This window comes from Thunnus maccoyii, chromosome 22 (genome assembly GCF_910596095.1).
Source record: "Thunnus maccoyii chromosome 22, fThuMac1.1, whole genome shotgun sequence".
Classification (NCBI taxonomy): Eukaryota; Metazoa; Chordata; class Actinopteri; order Scombriformes; family Scombridae; genus Thunnus; species Thunnus maccoyii.
Genome location: NC_056554.1, coordinates 24973323 through 24992981, shown reverse-complemented (window position 1 = coordinate 24992981; position 19659 = coordinate 24973323). Strand labels below are relative to the sequence as shown.

Below are 19659 nucleotides of genomic sequence, written 5' to 3'. Positions count from 1 at the left end.
TGTTGCTTAATAATAATAATATTATATATATATGTGCACCCACAGGCCACTTCATTAGGTACATCTGTACAATCTAATGCAATCCATTACAACGGCTCTGCCATAAATTCAACATTTATACATTTTCAGTTGTTGTTGATATTGTCAGAAAGGTGAAAATTCTACTTTATGTTTATTATTGACGTTTTCTGAAAATGTATTTATTTATTTTTTACCTTATTCTCTTTAGTCTCTATGTAAGAGTATTTGGGCCTGAAAAAAATATTTGAGTTCTGAGTTTAAACTCGAACTTTTCACATAAATTAATTCTTTTATTTGTCTGCATGTGTTTGTTTTTTGTTTGTTTGTTTTGCCTTTTTCATTTTGTCCTTGCAAAGCACTTTGTAATCTCTAATTTTATGAGCGCTATATAAATACATTTTATTATTATTATTATTATTATTATTATTATTATTATTATTATTATTATTATTATTATTATTATTATTAGTAGTAGTAGTAGTATTAGTATTAAAAAATAAGAATTGGAGCGGAACTTTTGTGTGATCTTTGAATGTTTTCCAGTCGGGCGACATTTGTGATTGCACCAAAAACAAACTGAGGGCGGAAGAAGCCAAAGAGACAAACTTATGTCTCTTTAAACAGAAGATGGAGACTTTAAACGTGATCTATGTTTCCTCGGTGGACTTTGCGGACTGTAAAGTGTCTAAAGCGGAGATCCTGAGAGAAATGATCGCAGACAAACTGACCACAGCCGCGCAGGAAATCTTAGCGGTTGTTGAGAGAACCGTAGCCGGGTACGAGGAGGAGGCTTCGGGCTTCAGACAGGAGATCGACCGGCAGAGGAGACAGCTGGAGGTTCTCCTGCAGCCTCAGGTCAAACTCTGCAGGATAGGTCGGTGAATTATAGAGATAATGTTGCAAGAAGAGAACAAAGCAGCAAACAAAGTAACTCAGTAGATTCACTCACTTGAACACAGTTTAGAGGTTTTTGTACAGGAGTGTTTTTATACTGTAGTTTTACTGAAGTAAAAGGTGTCAGTACGTCTTCCACCACCTGTTTAAAGCTTCATCTCTGATCCAGATGATGAAGGACTGTTACCTGTATGTGAGGAAGAGGAGGAGGCTGGTGGAGATAAACTCCCTGAAAAAGAGGAAGAGCAGCACACACAGCAGACACGTATGTCCTCACAGTGCTCTTTATGTTTGGTTAAACAATATATTTGTTTAATTATCCCTTTTTCAGGAACTTGTTCACATCATGTGGGACAGGTGAGTGATCAAAGTCCACAAGAATCAATAAACCAGTAAAAACCAGAAAAACAGCACAAACCTCAAGATAGAAACCATCTAATACTCAAATCGGAAAAAATTTCCACAATATAAATCGATATTTACGCAAAAAAAATGCTACAATTTAATATTAAAAGTCAAATAAAGAAAGCAAGATAAACTCTGAATATGAGCATCGGATCAATATTCAGGATCAGCTCTGAGTTTAGGAGTCTGTGTCTACCGAGTGTTTTATAATTACAGCTGCAACGATTAGTCGGTTAATTGATTAGTTGCTAACTATTAAATTAATCACCAACTATTTCAATAATCGATTAATTGTTTTGAGTAAAAAAAGTTCAAATTCTCTGATTCAGCTTCTAAAATGTGAATATTTTCTGGTTTCTTTTAGTCTCTTTGACAGTAAACTGAAGATCTTTGAGACAAAACATTTGATGACGTCATCTCGGGTTTTAGGAAACACTGATCGATGTTTTTCACAATTTTCTGACATTTTATGGACCAAATTACTAATCAATTAATCGACAGAATAATCCAAAGATTCATTGATAATGAAAATAATCGTTAAATATAACGAGAACAGGAAACACATGTTGGTCACAGCCTGATATTCATCTCTTAAAATCAATAAACTAATTAAAAATAAGTTTTATTATCTTTAGTGTTTCTATTAGAAATAAATAAGTGACAATAAACAGTAAATAATCTGCAATCCTTCAAAAATGGGAACAAAAAAACATTTCTTTTGTTCAGACTTGGAGGACAGCTGGAGCCAGGACGTCTTACACCACACTGAGGAAGAGGAGGGTGAAGATGAGGAGGAGGCTGCTGAAGAGCCAGCACAGAGTACCAGTCCAGACCAGCAGGATCAGACATCAAACACCAGGTTCCAGTTTGACATAAAATCACTAATTAATACGTTTCCATTGAAGTGAGACTGAAGTGTTTCCTGATACACAGAACTACGTTTTCCTTGATTTGTCTGTTTTCTTGCAGAGGTCAGTCTGTGAAGAGGAAGAACCGGAGACCCGGACCTTTAAATCTCAGAGTCTGTCTGTTGAAGGACTCCGTGACCAGCGTGCAGGGTCGAAGGTCTTCACAAGGTAGAAGCCTCAAACTCTCATTCAGAACAAAGAACCTTCAAACTGAGTTTATTCCTTGAACGTTTTCATGGATTTGTTTGCGTTCCAGTGACGAGGTCTTCGGTGCAGGACGTCAAGTGTCCTCGTGGCCTGCAGGAGGCCGACTTCCTGGACCTGCTGAGGTCCAGATTCCCTCAGCTGACCGGACGGTTTGACGTCTTCACAGCCGACGCCTCCAAGAAACTGTGGCCGCTGGAAGTTGGAGCGCTGACAGCAGAGGAGATCCAGAGGTCCATCCAGTCCACCGGGAGACGAAGATCAGCCCTGTATGTCCGAGCAAAGGTAGGTGGTCTGAAAACAAGTACTGTGTGTGTCTCCAAAGCCTGATGTATCTTCTTATTTCTATTTGTTGACAATCAGAAAAATATAGAATAACAGCAGCTGTAACCTTTAATGTAGCAAGTTAAGCTAACTAACAGAGACTGTTGTTGATCAATCGACTGATCGTAGCAGCTCTAATATTGATTTATTTACTTTTTTTCCAGGTTGGAGATGAAGAGCAGACCTGCGAGGAAGACGGAGAACGTGACAACACAGCCGATTCCCTGACCGTCTCCACGACAACCAGTGATGACACCATGAAACATACGAGGTAACTAAAGGAAATCATCGTTACTACCTGCTGCCACAGACCAGCAGGACACTAGGTGGCAGTATGGTAAACATGTGCAAATAATCACATAGATTACAGAAATCAGCATATAAATACACACTTATTAAAATAAATATATTCATATTTCAATCTTTAATTTATATTTGAATAATTTCATGAATGTAGCCGTAAAGGACTGAATGCTGCACAAGTTTCTAGACAGCAATGATTACAGCTAGAAAGCAGGAAAAGAGACATGAGAGGAAAGTGTTGGTGAGTTTTATGGATGTGTTACCTGCACAGTAAGTTGTGTAAGTTGATAAGAAACGTTCACAACCATCAAAGAGTCGGTAAATATTCATATTGTCCATTAATGTAATGAAACTTCTTGTTCCTGCAGCGATCCTGTTTCAAGAGTTGAGATCAACAAAGAAGACGCTCTGCCCAGCAGCGCAAGAATACAGGAAACCGAGGATGATGATGATGATGATGATGATGGCGGTACTTCACTAGACCCCACCAGTGACTCTCCGGCGCCCTCTCCTGCTCGCTCCGCAGCTGACAAGGAGGAGAATCACGTGGACGATGACAGAAATGAGGACCAGAAACCAGACGAGAGCGCTACCGACGCATCGAAGAGGAAACGCCCGGTTTTACCGCCATCTTTCAGCTCCGCAGAGGACGGCGAAGGGGAAGCTGGTGACGAGGATGTCAGAGATGATGACGGGAAGCCAGACGAGGACGATGAAGCACCACAGTCATCAAACACAAAAACACGGCACTCACTGCAACTCAGGGTCTGCTTGCTGAAGGACATGCAGACCAACGTGCTCTCAAAAAGAGGTAAATCTAAAAAGTTTAATCCCCCTAAAAATCTGTAAAAGGATAATTGAGTGTAATTCAGTTTAATGTGTCTCTGCGTCAGCCTACAAACATCCAGTGCAGAAGCTGACGTGTCCTCGTGGCCTAAGGGAGGCCGACTTCCTGGATCTGCTGAGGTCCACCTTCCCTGAGCTGCCCGGAGGTGACCGACCGTTCGATGTCTTCCTGACTGACAAATGCAAGAGACTACAGCCTCTGAGAGTAAAGACGCTGACGCCAGAGGAGGTCCACAGGTCCATCAAGTCCACCGGGAAAGGAAGATCGGCTCTTTACATTCGACTGAAGGTAGTTTGTCAAGTTGTGTAACTGTTTCATTTCCTGTCGAGAGCCGAAGGTCCGAGTGGGATGTTCAGTTGAGTCGTTCAACAAGCTGCAGGACAAGACATGTGTTCATGTTTGTAAGTTAGATCAGAAGGAGACTTTAGCAGGAAGCTAATGTGGGTTGTTGTGTTGTGGAGCAGGATGCAATCAGGCTCAGTGTGACGTCTGCTCTGCTGATGGTAGAACGACACGTTATGACTTCATGAAAGGATTTGATTCAATGTATGGAAATAAAGACTCCAGCTACGAAAGCAGATAACTAACAGCATCACATCAAATTAATGTAAAACTAGGGGGCGCCATCACAAAACCAAAAATATAAAATATAAATTTCTCCCTTTTGGTTTCTGATATTTTTCTCAAAAGAGAAAACAGGCCAAGTGATTTACAGAGCAGATATGTTGCTGTAATAGATAAAAAAATGTAATTTAATCTCAGTTGGTTTTTAAAACTGTTGATTTCTTCCAGACAGCAAAGAAATCCCTGATCAGCAAGGAGCGACTTCCTCCTCCACAGAGAAAAGACGAAGCCGCCAGTGACGCTCTGTCCACCTCTTCAGCACTGACAGGAAGTGATGAAACCAGACCGCATGCAAGGTGAGTCACCAAAGAAGCTGGCAACCATTTTATCATTAAACAAGTATCCCCAGTAAGCACATTTTGATACTGTGAAACATAAAGGTTCATGTAAATCATCAAACTCCTTATTTTCTATTATCAGTTCCCACAACAAAGAAACAGAGGAAACAGAGGACGGTGATGACGGAGAAGATTGTGGAATATCAGAGCCGGACAAAATTAGAGCCATTTCTTCTTCCTGCCCCGCAGCTGAGAGCAAAGGGGACGATGATGATGATGAGGAGGAGGAGGAGGAAGAGGAGGAGGTGATGGTGGACGACAGAAATGGCGACTGGAAACCAGACAAGTGTGATGAGGAGCTGGAGGAGAGTGAACTTGAACCGAATTCATCCAAGACAGCGAGGAAGCCACAAGTCAAACATTCAGGTGTCAAAACAAAGAGAAGCAAACGGATCCATTCGTCTCCGAAGGCGTCGACTGAGAACAGTGATGCTCTTCTCTCCTGTAAAGTCTGCACAGTTCTGTGCACGTCGACGAACATGTTGGTAAAACACGTCTGGAGTCATGTGGACGATCCAGAGAGAGTTTGTGGAGTGTGTGGAGAACATTCAGAGTCTGCAGAGGAGCTGAGGAGTCACCTTCAGAGTCACCAGAAAACTCACAGCTGCAACATCTGCGGAAAGTCTTTCATGACTGTTTCTAGTCTAAACAGGCACGCTAGTCTTCACACAGAAAAGAGACAGTACAAATGTGATGTCTGCCATAAAGCTTACACTCATAAGTCGGGTTTGAAGAATCACAAGTGGGAGCACGTGGAGGATAAACCACACAAATGTGACATCTGCCACCAGTCTTTTGGTTTCCCACAGCAGCTGAGGATTCACATGAGACGCCACACAGGTGAGAAACCGTACCGCTGCAAAGAGTGCGGTAAATCTGTCAGTGACTTCCGATCTTTAACCCGACACATGCTGCTTCACACTGGGGAGAAACGTTACAGCTGTCAGGTCTGCGGGAAACATTTTTTACTTCCCGGAAAACTGAAAGAACACGAGAAAATCCACACAGACAGAAGCAGAACGCACCTCTGCCACGTTTGCTGCAAAACGTTCCACAGACCAGGTGAGTTAAAAGCTCACCTGGAAACACACAACAAGGCGAGGTCGCACATGTGCGGCGAATGCGGCAAGGGGATGTCGTCTCGAGGAGCTCTGAAGAGACACATGATAATCCACAGTGGGGAGAGACCGTACGGCTGCTCAGAGTGCGGACAAACTTTCAGCTGCTGGAACGTTCTCAGATCCCATCAGAAGACGCATTCAAGCTTGAAACCGTTTGTTTGCGGGGTTTGTGGGAAAACCTTTAAGAAAAAAGAGTACGTGACTGTTCACATGAGGACGCACAACGGAGAGAGACCGTACAAATGTTCTCTGTGTGACAAAGCCTTCACCCAGAGTCACTGTGTGAAAACACACATGAAGAGTCACCAGAGGGAGGAAAAGTCAGCAGTGGATGGACTGATGCTCGGTTGATGGACGTCTGTTCTAGAGTTGTAATATTTGGAGTTAAAAATGTAATAACTCGTCATATATTGTAAGAACAAATTAAAATTTTGATGTGTTATGTACAGAGCTCCTTTTCCATCCCAACATCACATCATCATGGCCTGCAGGATCCACATTTCAACTGTGCCCCACATGTTTTTCAAGTATAGTGTTGCCATTTAAATGCATACCATATATTTTAATTGTTCCTTTATGTGCATATTCAGTGCCGCTGGAGTGGCTAAAATCTACTACATTTCCTTATGAGAACAGAACAATCATCAATACTGGTTCTTGAAAATAATTTATTTATTATCAAAGGAAACAGATTGTGACAATGTGTTCAAGTCAGCAAACATAATGAATAAAGACATACTGGGACTCTGAGAAAAACAAACTGTTGTAGAAAGCATTGGGTAACACTTTTATACAAGTAACTGTAGCTTTATGGAACGGCAGCCTTCATCAGTCCGACTTTAAATCAGCAGCAGTTTTCAGGGACTCTTAGTGAAATCCAAAGTTTAAAGACTGTTATTTCATTGATTCCTTTTATAATAAAGAAAAAAAAAAAAATAAGACAGTAAAAAAAAACGAAAACAACCACCGTGAGCTCAGTGTCTCACTTACTCATTTTGACATGAAAATATAACTTAACAATAATCAAGTATAGACAGATATATACAACGATGCTCAAGAACTCTCACACTGATGACAATCAAGCTCAAGTTAGCGCTGGTAATGTTAAGATCGCCAGCAATTTAGCAATCAGTAGATTTGGTCTTGAATCTCTGACTAGTTTATGAAACAAACTGAGAAAAAATCTCAGTGTTTAAATATTTAGTCTCAGTTTTCTTTGTTGGACGGTTGTTCATTTACCTCTCATGTATTTTAAACCTTTATTTATTTAGTTGGCATCATCAAAACAATTGTTATGAATAATGAGCTAGCATGTGGCTAATTTAACCTAATTAAATGACACAAGCTTCCACTCCCACATTAATGAAGACCCAACTGCTATTAGCACCATGAATGTTAAGTCATTAGCAGTTCAGCTTCGGTCCAAAAAAACATGGCTAGCTTTCAGAACAAACAGTAAATCATCTCAATGTTTAAACATTTAGTCTCAGATTTCTTGGTTGGGAGGTGATACATTTAGCTTTAATGGATGACAAACATCAAAATAGTTCTACGCTATTATGAGCTAGCATGTGGCTAACGGCACACAACTCAGTGACAACGACCAAAGCTTTGTGCTTTTGAGCCTTGTGCTGTTAGCATTGTGAACTGCTGCTGTAGCTAGCAGTTTAGCTTTGGTGCTTATTTCTGGCAATTATGACAAAACGATAATAATCAGCAATAATAATATTTAAACTTTTCTCTTTGCTGGTAGGTGTCAAATTTACCGTTGGCATTATCAAAACAATCGTTTAGGTCAATGAGCTAGCGGGCGGCTAACCCCCAAAATCTTCTCTCCACAGCAAGTCTGAGTAAAAGTCTAAATCTTCAAATGAAAGTTGTTGGCAACAAATCAACTTTGGTTTTAATGACATTTTCATTGTTAACAAATCCAGACGTGTCAAGTTCTGACTGCAGGAATCAAAGCCACAAATTGTTTTTTGTGGCAGCCATCTTGGCTACACAGCTGTTGCTAAAGCTAGACCGACTTTCTACCAAAAGAAAAGAAATCCTGGAAAGACTGCTCCTTTTCAGCGATCTTTATCCCACCATCTGTCCTGTAAATATAATCATATTTAGTTTGTACAACTGTTAAATGATTAAAATGATTTAGTAGGAAAACCTGTTAATAATTCTGAAAAATCAAAACGTCAAAATGACGTATTGTTACCTTAGTGAGCACTAAGTAACCTTGACTAATTCCTGTTCTGTTAAATCAGATAAAGTTTGTTGTTGTTGATAAGAGGAATTTCATTGGCCTTGTGTGTGAAAGATGCTTTTCACCAGTTCAGTTGGTTGATCTGTTGGTGTTTGAGCAGCATCCTGTTGGCTGAAGACCATAAAACTTACGTCCATCTGAGAAGCTGCAGCAGGTCAAAGGTTCGAGATGTTGGACTCTCAAACTTTCATAACTTGCAGGACAGTAATCTGGATTCATGCACCATGAAATTGGTTTACTGGCACTTTTGCAAACTTTTATGACATCTGTAACTAATTTAAACCTTCAATTTGACAAAGACGGATGTTTATCATCACACAAAAGACACAAAAGAAGTATTGTGAGTAAACCTCCAGTGATTCGCAAGCCGTTATCAGGTTATGAGTTTAACCTTATAGTGTTTTACACAAGTTTAATTTGTGGTTCCTTTCATAATCTCTTGTATTTTAAAAGGTTGTGTTGTGTTGCTGTGTGTCCTTCTGATGCACAACAGTCAATGTTAACAGTAATAATATTTGTGTTTGTATCGTCCAAGAAAATCAAGTAGATTTTGATGTTTTCTGAAAGCAGATTGAGGCTTTTAATTTACCTCTTAGAGGAGTCAAAACCTTGTTCTGCCTCCTCTGACTGTATTATTATCATCATTTTGGTGATAAAACATGCTGATAAATAAATACCAGGTGGTCATAATAATGTAAACTTAATAACACCTCCTCTTCCTCCTTTCAGTTTCTCCTCTTCCTCAGTGAGGTGTAAATGCCGGTTTTAATAAATAAACTGATGTTAAAGTCCTCCGTCGCCCTCTTCTCTGTCCACTCACGTGGTTCAGGATGGAGGCTGATTCAGCTCAGGGCAGGTTAGTTATCTCCTCTCCTCTCCGGTCACTCGTCTCTCCCGCCCTCCACCATCCTGTACCGCTGCCTGCAGGAGGAAGGCAACGCCACCGGCCACGAGAACACGATGGGAACCGTCGTCTGAACGTTCCTTTCCAAGAAATTGAAGGCCACGTTCCACCACGTCCTCGACAGGTAGTTGCTGGGCGCGTGACGCAGCGTCTGAGCAGAAAAAAAAACACAGAATATTAGTGACAAAATTACATAAAGAGAGACAGAGTTTGCATTTTGCGGTCTTTAATGTTGCGTAAGATTGGGATTTTAAGGGAGGAAATTTAACTTGTAGAATCAGAATCAGGTTTATTGCCAAGTGGGTTTGCAGATAAAAAGGAATTTAACTTGGTGTTGTGGTGCATAACAGTCAAAAATATACACAAAATGATGTAATCCTAAATAATATAAAAAGGAAATTTACAATAAAAAAATATATGTAAAATATATTCTAAGTGAGAACAGCTGCTACAGGTTTAAAAGAGAATGAAATGAAATGAAATGAAAATATTGACCTGGAATCTGCAAATGTTCATAGTGGAAACAGTATATGCAGTGTGCAAGTAATAAAAATACTAATACTACTAAATATAAATTATTATTATTTTAAATTTACCTTTGGGATTCATAAAGTATCTAATGTAATCAAGCCGTAACCTCCGGGGCTGTAAGATGAAGCCAAAAACTGCAGTTCCTTGAATGACCACTTGAGGCTCCAAAAGCGAGTCAATCCCCATAGACCTCCATGTTAAAATGTCCAACTTTACAGCAGAAATAAACATGTTTACAGCCTGGTACAAACAATGGTTTTGGTCTCTGTAGCTAATTTCCTCTTTCATGACAACTGTACGGGGGGTGAATTTTTTTTATAACTCACCTGTTTAAGTTTTATTAAGCCGTAAAGTTATGCATAATGAAGGACATGGCTGCTTTGAGTGACAGGTCTGCCAGCCGCTAGGTGGCTTGTTTCGGCCCGCCTCTTTGCCCATTTTTGATTGGCTGGGAGTTAGGCAGCATCACGCGCTGCCAAGATGGCGACGGCCGGAGCGGCTCGCTTTGAGCTTCAAAACCGCTCTTCAGAAACCAACGGGTGATGTCACGGTAACTACGTCCATATTTTTATACAGTCTATGAATGTAACGTGCCATGTTATATCAGAAGAAGGTATTTTTGTGTGTATGTTATTTAAACATTTAAAACATTCTTGTAATCTACCAGTGTTGAGTGTGTGTGTTCTACACATATATTTATGTTTCTGTGTAGATAACAATCCATGTGTGCACACGTTTGTTTTTATATTTTATCTGTATTATTATTATTATTATTATTATTATTATTATTATTATTATTATTATTAAGGTAGAGGTAATTCCATCTCTCTACACAGATTTTTTTCATGTTGTTTGTATGCATTTGATTTTAACCTGTGCAAATAAATAAACAAACTCAAGTAGGAGCCTTGTATCCAACTGAACATATTAGATTAGACTGTCGACGTTAATAAATATCGAGTCACATTTATAAGGACAAGTACACCTACATGTGTGTTGGCCATGGTGTGGTACCACCAGAAAGTCCTGGTGGTGACGAAGTATCCGATCACCACGTCGATGCTGTAGTGCTCGTGGCCGATCAGGATGCACACGACTCCCGAGGCGCTCAGCAACCAGCAGAACCAGTGATACCACCACATCCAGCGCGGAGAGTCTGCAGCAAATAAAAACAACCAGAAATCACACTCAGACAATAACTCATGTTGTTGTTTTTGATATTTTAATTATTTTATGGGGGTTGATCTGTTATTTACTATTTGTATAAATGTCTTCATCACTGTTATCTGTCATAATGTTTATTTGTACTTTTACTCTGATGAGTATTAAAGGACCAGTCTGTAGGATTTAGTGGCATCTAGTGGTGAGGTTGCAGAATACCCCTCACCCTTCCAGGTGGGTAGTAGAACCCACAGTGGCCACGAAACCCATGAAAAACACTAAAGCTCCTCTCTAGAGCCAGTGTTTGGTTTGTCTGTTCTGGGCTACTGTAGAAACATGGCGGCTCCATGGAAGAGGACCTGCTCCCTCTGTAGATATAAAGGCTCATTCTAATTAACGAAAACTCAACGATTCTCATTATCAGGTGATTATAAACTAATTAAAACATACTTATGAATATTATATTCCATTTCTGCCAAGTCTGTTCTGCTAGATGCCACTAAATTCTATTTAAAATTCCTTTATGGCCAGTGTTCAGAGAGAAAAAAACTGAATTTGAGGATAAAGTTGTAATATGAGAAAAAAGTCATGATGTAGTTAAAAAGACAATAACAACATGCTATTGTTGCTCCATAATAATGTATTATTATTTTAATACATTACAACAATTTTTCCTTAAAGTATTTTGACTTTAACCTCATTCTTTAGTATCTCAGCTATTTAATACATTCAACATTCAGAGATTCAGAGGAAATATTAACAGGTTAAAGTTTTTCAGTAAAGAGTTTAAATGATAATAATGAGTGTCTCATTGTAATCAGTGAAGATTAGTAATTTTTTCCACAAATGACCCAACAAATATCAGTCAACCTGCATCATAATTAATTTGAGGAAAGCAGCAGCAGTAAAGTGAATTTAAACTGAAATAAATCAGAAAACAGCAGGTGTGTGTGTGTGTTGTGTGTGTGTGTGTTGTGTGTGTGTGTGTACACTCACACTCTTTGATGAAGAGGTAGGACAGAGTCAACATGACGGTGTGACCGCTGTACAGGAAGTCACCGCACATCAAGTGGGAACCAGTCAGAGACAAACCTGCACACAACAAACAAACAAACAAACAAACACATGATAAGCAGGAGCTTCAGTTCGCTGTATGCGAGTAAACTGACATTAAATTTACTTCTTACAGGCTTCAAGTTACATTTAAGACTTTTAAAGACATTTTAATACCAAACAGAACACAATTGAATGCCTGTTTCACAGTCAAAGTATGAAAGAAAAACCATTAGTGATGCTCAGAGCTAAAATTATTTACCAAGTGCAATGTGAAATAAATTTATTTTACATTTCTGTCAGTTTATAACAATCATTCCCAATAGTTTGTTGCTGTTACCTCCTCCTGATATCAGCCTCAGAATCCTCCAGATCTTCCCGGTCGAGTTGTTGTAAAGCTGCACAGAGAAACAAACAAAACAGTTACTGATGGTGAACTGTATGTAAACAACAGGTAAACATACAGTTAATGTGTGTGTGTGTGTTTGTACCTTGGGAGCGCAGACCATGTGTTTTCCAGGCACCGGCAGCGTTGTGATGTACATGGTGACACAGCGATACATGTAGAGAGTCCCGATCAGGAAGAAACAGCGACGACCCACGATAGCTCTGCAGAGAGGGACGAGAAACTTTAATAAAAATGAGCAACGTGAGAGAAAACTGATTGATAGGTTATGATTTAATAAATCATTTGTATATATATGTTAGAAATATGGTTTTCAACTGAATGTGACGTCCTAGTCCAGTTGAATTCTTGAACGTGTTTCTATCTGAGGGTTGTTTGTATCTTTGTCTTAGAGACTGTGTGGATCGGGAGGTACCTCGACAAGCTAAAGTTGAAGGACGTCCTTGTTTAAAAAGGTATTGATCGACCATTTAGATCAATCAGGTCATTGTATGAACATACTTGTTTGTAAGAAGGTTTGTGAAAGTGTCTGTTTAGGGACCGGACTGTTTTTAGCTCCGCTTCTGGAGACGTATAACGCTGTCTGGTTTGGGTTCACGATCTTTAAAGAAAGGACCAACTGAACAACAAGCTTTCTCTCCAAAAATACATAAATGATTGTATTTATATTTTGTGTTTGGACATTTGTATAATTATTACTGATGGTGTGACAACAGCTTCAACAAGCAACGTTCTTCTGTCCTTGTCTATTCTGTTAGATTGGTAAATATTCTCGCTAAATATTAAAAAAATGATTATTCTCATATTGAAATAGTTGCTGATGGGGCTGCAACTAACCATTATTTTAATCCACTAATCTATTAACTGTCTTGTCTTTAAAATGTATGAAGAAAAATGTGTTATAATTTCTTAAGGGTCAACACGTCTTCAAATGTCTCGTTTTGTCTGATCAACACAGAAATATTCAGTTTACTGTCATGTTTGACACAGAAAAACTTCAAATTCTCATATTTGAGACGCTGCAACGACTGAATATTTGGTATTTTTGCTTTAAAAAAATAAGACTATATGATTATTCTGTTGTGAAAATAGTTGGCGATTAATTTTCTGTCGATCGACTCATCTGGCGGCACCAAACAATCAGAGCTCTCCACCTACCGAAGTCTGGGGATTTCTTAAAAGAACAGTAGTTGCTTGAACGGCCGCTAACAAAGCTACGCCCCTTACATTTGGTTCAGGACACGCCATCACGCCCTGAAGACTCTGGATTGGTTCTGCAATGCAGGTTTTTTTTAAAAATCTCTAATGGTTTCCACCCAGTTTTAACAACAAAAGCTGGGAGATCGTCCTCAGTCTCTATAAGTGAAGCGTTTACTGACTGACTGACCTGTGAGTCTATCAATCAACTAATCAATCATTGGACTAATTGTTGCAGCTCTACTCTGTATTTCTACTGAAACTAGAGCTCACTTGTGTTTGAGGAAGATCCATTGGACGAACCAAAGTCCGACCAGGATCAGCCCGTTGACCTCGGTGACGGTGAAGGCCCAGGGGACTCGGTCCACGTAATCGAAGAACTTGTCGGGCAGCGGCGGGCTCACCGACTTGTCCGGCACCCTCTCGTGGACGATGGTGATGACGACGGTGGTGAAGAAGAGGTTGAAGAGGGCGTAGAGGAAGGCCACGCCCGTCTTCCACCACTCTTTGGGGAGGCGGTTGGCGCGCTCCTCCGGCACGGAGATCTTCACGTAGTCGCAGTGTCGCCTCAGGCCGCTGCTCAGCGAGTGGATCAGCTGGTTCTGCAGCAGACTGCTCAGTTTGCTGCGTTCGTGCTTGTTTTTGCCGTCGTGGGCGTCGCCGGGGAGCGGCGGCGAGGTGGCGTGGCGAGCCGGGTTACCGTTGGCAACCATGGGAGGATGAGGAGGCAAAGTGGGGTTTGTTGTGGTCACGTCAGCTTCCACATGAGGGCGGATATCACCGCTGTCCTGGATCAGCTCTGAAGCTGCCATTGATGACCTTTTCTCCTCTTTAGGAGGACTTATTGATTGATTGTCTGATCAATAAGGAAGAATTTGACCACAGTCACAATATAAACAAACTTTAATGTGCTGAAACTTCACAAATATTCCTTTATCAGGTGTCGTCTGCTTTGCTGTGGCTCAGGCGTAATCAATAATCCAGTATCGGTCTATCAGGAGCTGAGCTGGTGATGTCACAGAGGAGGCAGGTGATTGGTCGATCAGGATGATTTAGCACCGACCTGAAAAACAACAACAACAACACATTTTTACCGTCGGTCGACACAAAAGATTTAAAAATCTGGACGTGACACAGTTTCACAGCCAGTTTTTCTGGATTGTTCAGGCGTCTGTTCTACTTTTTGTTTTTAATCTTTATTTTTAGTTTCGTGGGGTTTATCTGAGGTTAAATAAACGTCACAACTAGCCAACATTCACTGGAAGTGTTTTGTTCCAGAGAGTTTAAGTTGTTGAACTTCTGGTTTATAAAAATACAGTAAAAATGCTTCATGTAAATACAATATTACCCTGTAAATGTTCGTGTCACATTTTTAATAACGGAGGAGAACAAATACAGAGAAAAAGTTTACAGCAGCAGTCAGAACTAACATCACCGTCTACAGCAACCAAGAATTATAATAAATTCAATTTAAGGCTTTTAAATCATTTCTAAGACCTTTTTTTTTTTAAGGAAACAGAATTAAATGTTTTTAAGACTTTTCAACATCTTGTTGGTCAATTTAAAGATGTTGGACTTGTAACAAGGAGTTTTTCAGTATTTTCTGACATTTTAGAAGAAATCTTTCATTGCTTAATTGACAAGTAATTGATAGATGAATCAATAATAAAAAATTAATCATCAGTTCCAGCCTGTGGTAATAGAATTACTGCTAAGTGATACAGTTAAAAACAAGACTGCACTCTGTTGCAAACTTCACTTAAATTTCATTGATTTGCTTTCTGAAAAACTCAAACTTTAACTTTATTTACTACTTAAGTTGTTGGCTGATCGAATGTTTCCCAATCTCAAACAATCACTAACCTGGTTCTGAAATGTGCTGTATTTCATTATTATTATTATTAATTATTATTATTTTACAGTAATTGTTTATTAGTAAATTCTTAGTGAAGTACTGAATTGTGGATCCTCTGAAATCGACAGGAATGCTCTTATCAGCAGTTAATCAAGTTCAGACGGGTAAAAACACACAGACCTCTACACACACACCTACAAACACACACACACACACCCACACACACACACACCCCTACAAACACACACACACACACACACACACACACACACACTATTGAGATCTGAATTTTTAGTGTTTGACTCTGAGTAACCTGAGGGAGGTACAACCTGACAGACAGACAGACACGCCTACAACACACACGCAAAGCCTGTTAATACCACCGGAGCCGTCACACACACCTACACACACACACACACACCTACACACACACACACACACACCTACACACACACACACACACCTACACACACACACACACACACCTACACACACGCCTGAACATAAAACCAGTCAGACAGCATGGCAGCTGATTGCCGCTTTAAACTGAGAATATTTAACTTTCCACAGAACAGATAACAATCTTCCTCTCGCCTATAACAATAAAACTCGCCCGTCAGAGCTTCAGCTGACGATCCTTCACTTCAGTTTCCTGCTGACGTTGAAAAAGCTTCTTATAAAAACTACAAATGATGCTTCTGAACCCCGACGACATGTTGCTGCTTGATGATGTATTTCATGTGATGTTTCCTCCAAAAGCCACAAGTTTATTTTATTTATTCATTTGCACACTAATCGATTGATCGCTGCTGCTCTCTACATCAGGAATGATCATCTAAAGATTTACTGACACATTAAGAGCTGCAACAATTAGTCGATTAATTGATTAGTTGCCAACTATTCAATTAATCGCCAACTATCTTGATAACCAATTTAATTGTTTTGAGTCATTTTTTTACAAAGAAAAAGTCCAAATTCTCTGATTGCAGCCTCTTAAATGTGAATATTTTCTGGTTTCTTTCGTCTCTATGACGATAAACTAAATATCTTTGGATAAAACAAAACATTTGACATCTTGGGAAACACTGATCAACATGTTTTCAGCATTTTATGGACCAAACAACTAATCAGATTAATCAATAGTGAAAATAATATTTGGTTGCAGCTGTTAGCTTATTGTTGGTTACAGCAACAGAATAACAGCAGACTGATGATTCAAACTATATTTCTAAGCAGCACTTTCGTTTGAAAGAGTGTGTGTGTGTGTGTGTGTGTGTGTGTGTGTGTGTGCGTATTGTGAAGGTTTTGGGAAACTCTGTGCAGACAGAGACAGTATTGATGTTGCTGAAACTGCTGCAGATCAAGTTAAATTGTGAGTCATGTCTCTGTCTCCTGCTAAATGCCTCCTCAGCCTGCCGCCTCTCTGACAACATTTCACACAGCGGTGTGTGTGTGTGTGTGTGTGTGTGTGTGTGTGTGTGTGTGTGTGTGTGTGTGTGTGTTGGTGTATAATGTTAAACCTCATTGTACAAACACACGTCAGAAAAAACACTTTCTGTTCATCATGGAAACAAACTGCGACCTGAAACTCGTCGGTTGAGATCGTTTAGACAAAAGATACAAATAAACTGTGAATCTGCACCAAAGTTCCTTTTTTAATGGAGGAAAACTGACTTTTCATCTGACTGACGAGCAAAACTTTTAAAAACATGTGCTGCATTTCTAACAATCTGCTTTAAAACCTTTAAAAACATCGAAACTTGATTTTCAAAAATCACTGCAACTTTTCTATGTCTGTTTTAATTTAAACACAAAGAAAACCAGAAACTTCCTGCAGAGTTTAAAACCTGCAGTTAGTTAAAAACAGTTCAGGTGTAAAATAAATACGTGTCTTTAATTTTGTCTAAACACAAGCAGCTTTTTAACAGCTTTGACTAAATATAACAGTCTAAAATTATATTATAAAATAATTTAGCATCATTTTTGATACTTTTGTACTAAGAAAGTATTGAAGTACAACAGCAAACATACTTGTGATAAATAAATAAATGAAATTGTAGTTTCTGTTGTTAAGTTCACTGGTTAGCTGCTAATAGCTGCTACACAGCTAACAGCTGACTTTTACTTTCATTGATATTTCAATGTTTCCTCTTTTCCTGCACATTTCAAACCATCATCAGACTGTTTTCTGTGTGTGTGTGTGTGTGTGTGTGTGTGTGTGTGTGTGTCGTTCCCTGTTTACCGACACACAGAATGACATAATGACAAATTACCTTAAATGAAATTAAGACCATGGGATTTCAATTTCCCTAATTTGTCAACACAAGACAGAGCAGGGAAGGGAGGAACATCAGGTCAGTGGTTCACAGACCGTCTCACATCAACGACCCCACAAACTAGACCACAAACCCCCCGTCTGATCAGACTTTTAGAGGTTTTATTACAGAAAGTGTATGAAAACCAAAACACTCACACATTTCTGTCACCGTGTTATTTATGGAGTCAAAATAAGTGATTCCTCTTTTTGCTGTGGACGCCCTGGAACTGCCTCAAGGACCCCTGGGGGGTCCCCGGACCCCACTTTGAGAACCACTGCATTAGAGAGCTGCAGGTAGCTGAGTATCCTGTCTGATTGAGAGAAAAAGTAGGGCTGCAATTCAGGTTTATTTTCATTATCAATACACTTATTGATCTTTTTCTTGATTCATTTTGTCTATTAGTTGTCCTCACAGTTTATAATCATAAAGAAAAACACAGAAAAGCAACATATCTTCACATTTTAGCAAATATTTCACTTTTTGCTTGACAAACTGATTGATTGATTGGCAGGATAGTTGTTGATACCTGTCTGATTGTTTCAGTGTTGAATAGAAGTAACACAATTAATTTGAAGTTTTTTTTGTGTAAAATAGAAAAAGGTAATAAACATTGAAGAAGCTGAAAGCAGTAAATGTTTGCTGGGCCTATTAAGAAAAATAAACAACTGTAGAAAAGCTGTTAATAAGGCATTTAATTATTGATCAATCAATTATTTGACTAGCTAATCGTTTCAGCACTAAATTAAAAAAGTTGTAATTTTAACTGACATGTGACAGAGGAAAGTAAGTCACGTTTTCTACGCAGATTTCCATCAAACAAAACGACTTACACGTTTAAACTTTTTGTCAAAACAACCTAGTATCGATTAATGATCGGTGTATCGATAAATAGGATATTTGACACATTATTTCAGCACTTGATAGATGCACAAGCAGCATTAAAAGTTGTGTTTATAAGCTAAACAAACGGCTGTAAATGTCAGCTGAAGCGCTTCCTTCATTGCGACACGAGCAGGACGACAGTAAACACACCTGTCTGACGCTGTGACGCACGTTTCCGCTTCTTCTCTGCTTTCAAACAGGTGAAAGGAAGTTAAATAAACTTTGCTTTCTCCGCGAGTAACGAAACAGAAATAAACTCACCGCTTTATCGGCAGAATTTCACCTCTTCGGCTCAAATCTCTTCACTTTTTCTTCGCTCAGAACTTCTCTTCCTCCTCTGCTTGTGCGCGTGCTGTGAGTTTCACTGCGTAAGCGCGAGCGCCTGCGTGTGTGTATATGGAACCCCCACCCGCAACCGTCAGTCCTCGCGCCTCCCGTCAATGGCTGTTCACATTCCAAATATGGTGCGACAGCTTCCGTCGACGCGCTCGTTCCCGCCCATATTTGGGGGTGCCGCTCGCCCCGCCCAGCTGACTCACCTTCGGACCTCGCAGCGATGAGTCACCTGAGCTCGGCAGCACTCGGGATTATCCGTAAAGCGGAGGGAGGCGGGAAAAGTGTGGAAGTCAGGAAGAGACAAAAACAGTTACACGTTTACAGTTGAAGTTAAGTAAAAATGTCAAAAGGATTGAGAAAAATAGAAAATTCTCACGTTAAGTCAAAATTTTTACTTTCTAATTTGATACATTTGGATGTTGGAAGTAAAAATTATGTTATTAAATGTCACCTTTTTTGATTTTTTAAGTAAAAATTATCAAATGAGACTGTAAGTCAAAAATTTGTCTTAGCCTACTAAAAGGCAGATAGTAGAGCAAAATTATGATGTTTAAATCCAAATTGTGAAGTTGACTACATCAAAATTATGAGATAATCAAACAAAAATTTCTAAACTGATATTATTTATGCATAATTTTGAGATAGTAAATCAAAACTATGATAGTAAGTTACAATTTTGACATATGATCTTAATTTTGATTCAATTTTGACTTAAGGGGTGTAATTTATGACTCATTATTTTGACATTCTATGTTATAATTTTGATTTAG

At 39.3% G+C, this 19659-nt stretch overlaps 2 protein-coding genes across 2 annotated transcripts; one reads left to right on the top strand and one right to left on the bottom strand.

The window, feature by feature from the left end:
- Positions 1-592: 592 nt before the first annotated feature.
- LOC121889582 (zinc finger protein 184-like) lies at positions 593-6435 on the top strand. The gene is made up of 10 exons (XM_042401639.1): positions 593-895; positions 1085-1180; positions 2047-2179; positions 2290-2396; positions 2485-2717; positions 2921-3027; positions 3428-3870; positions 3953-4194; positions 4699-4826; positions 4951-6435. The coding sequence occupies exons 1-10, from the start codon at positions 649-651 to the stop codon at positions 6338-6340; spliced, it is 3126 nt and encodes a 1041-aa protein (XP_042257573.1). The 5' UTR covers positions 593-648; the 3' UTR covers positions 6341-6435.
- A 208-nt stretch (positions 6436-6643) lies between these two features.
- On the bottom strand, positions 6644-19040 carry LOC121889658 (phosphatidylcholine:ceramide cholinephosphotransferase 2-like). The gene is made up of 7 exons (XM_042401810.1): positions 18815-19040; positions 13772-14561; positions 12387-12504; positions 12236-12293; positions 11839-11934; positions 10671-10837; positions 6644-9301 (listed from the first exon to the last, which is right to left on the bottom strand). The coding sequence occupies exons 2-7, from the start codon at positions 14308-14310 to the stop codon at positions 9128-9130; spliced, it is 1152 nt and encodes a 383-aa protein (XP_042257744.1). The 5' UTR covers positions 14311-14561; positions 18815-19040; the 3' UTR covers positions 6644-9127.
- Positions 19041-19659: the final 619 nt, after the last annotated feature.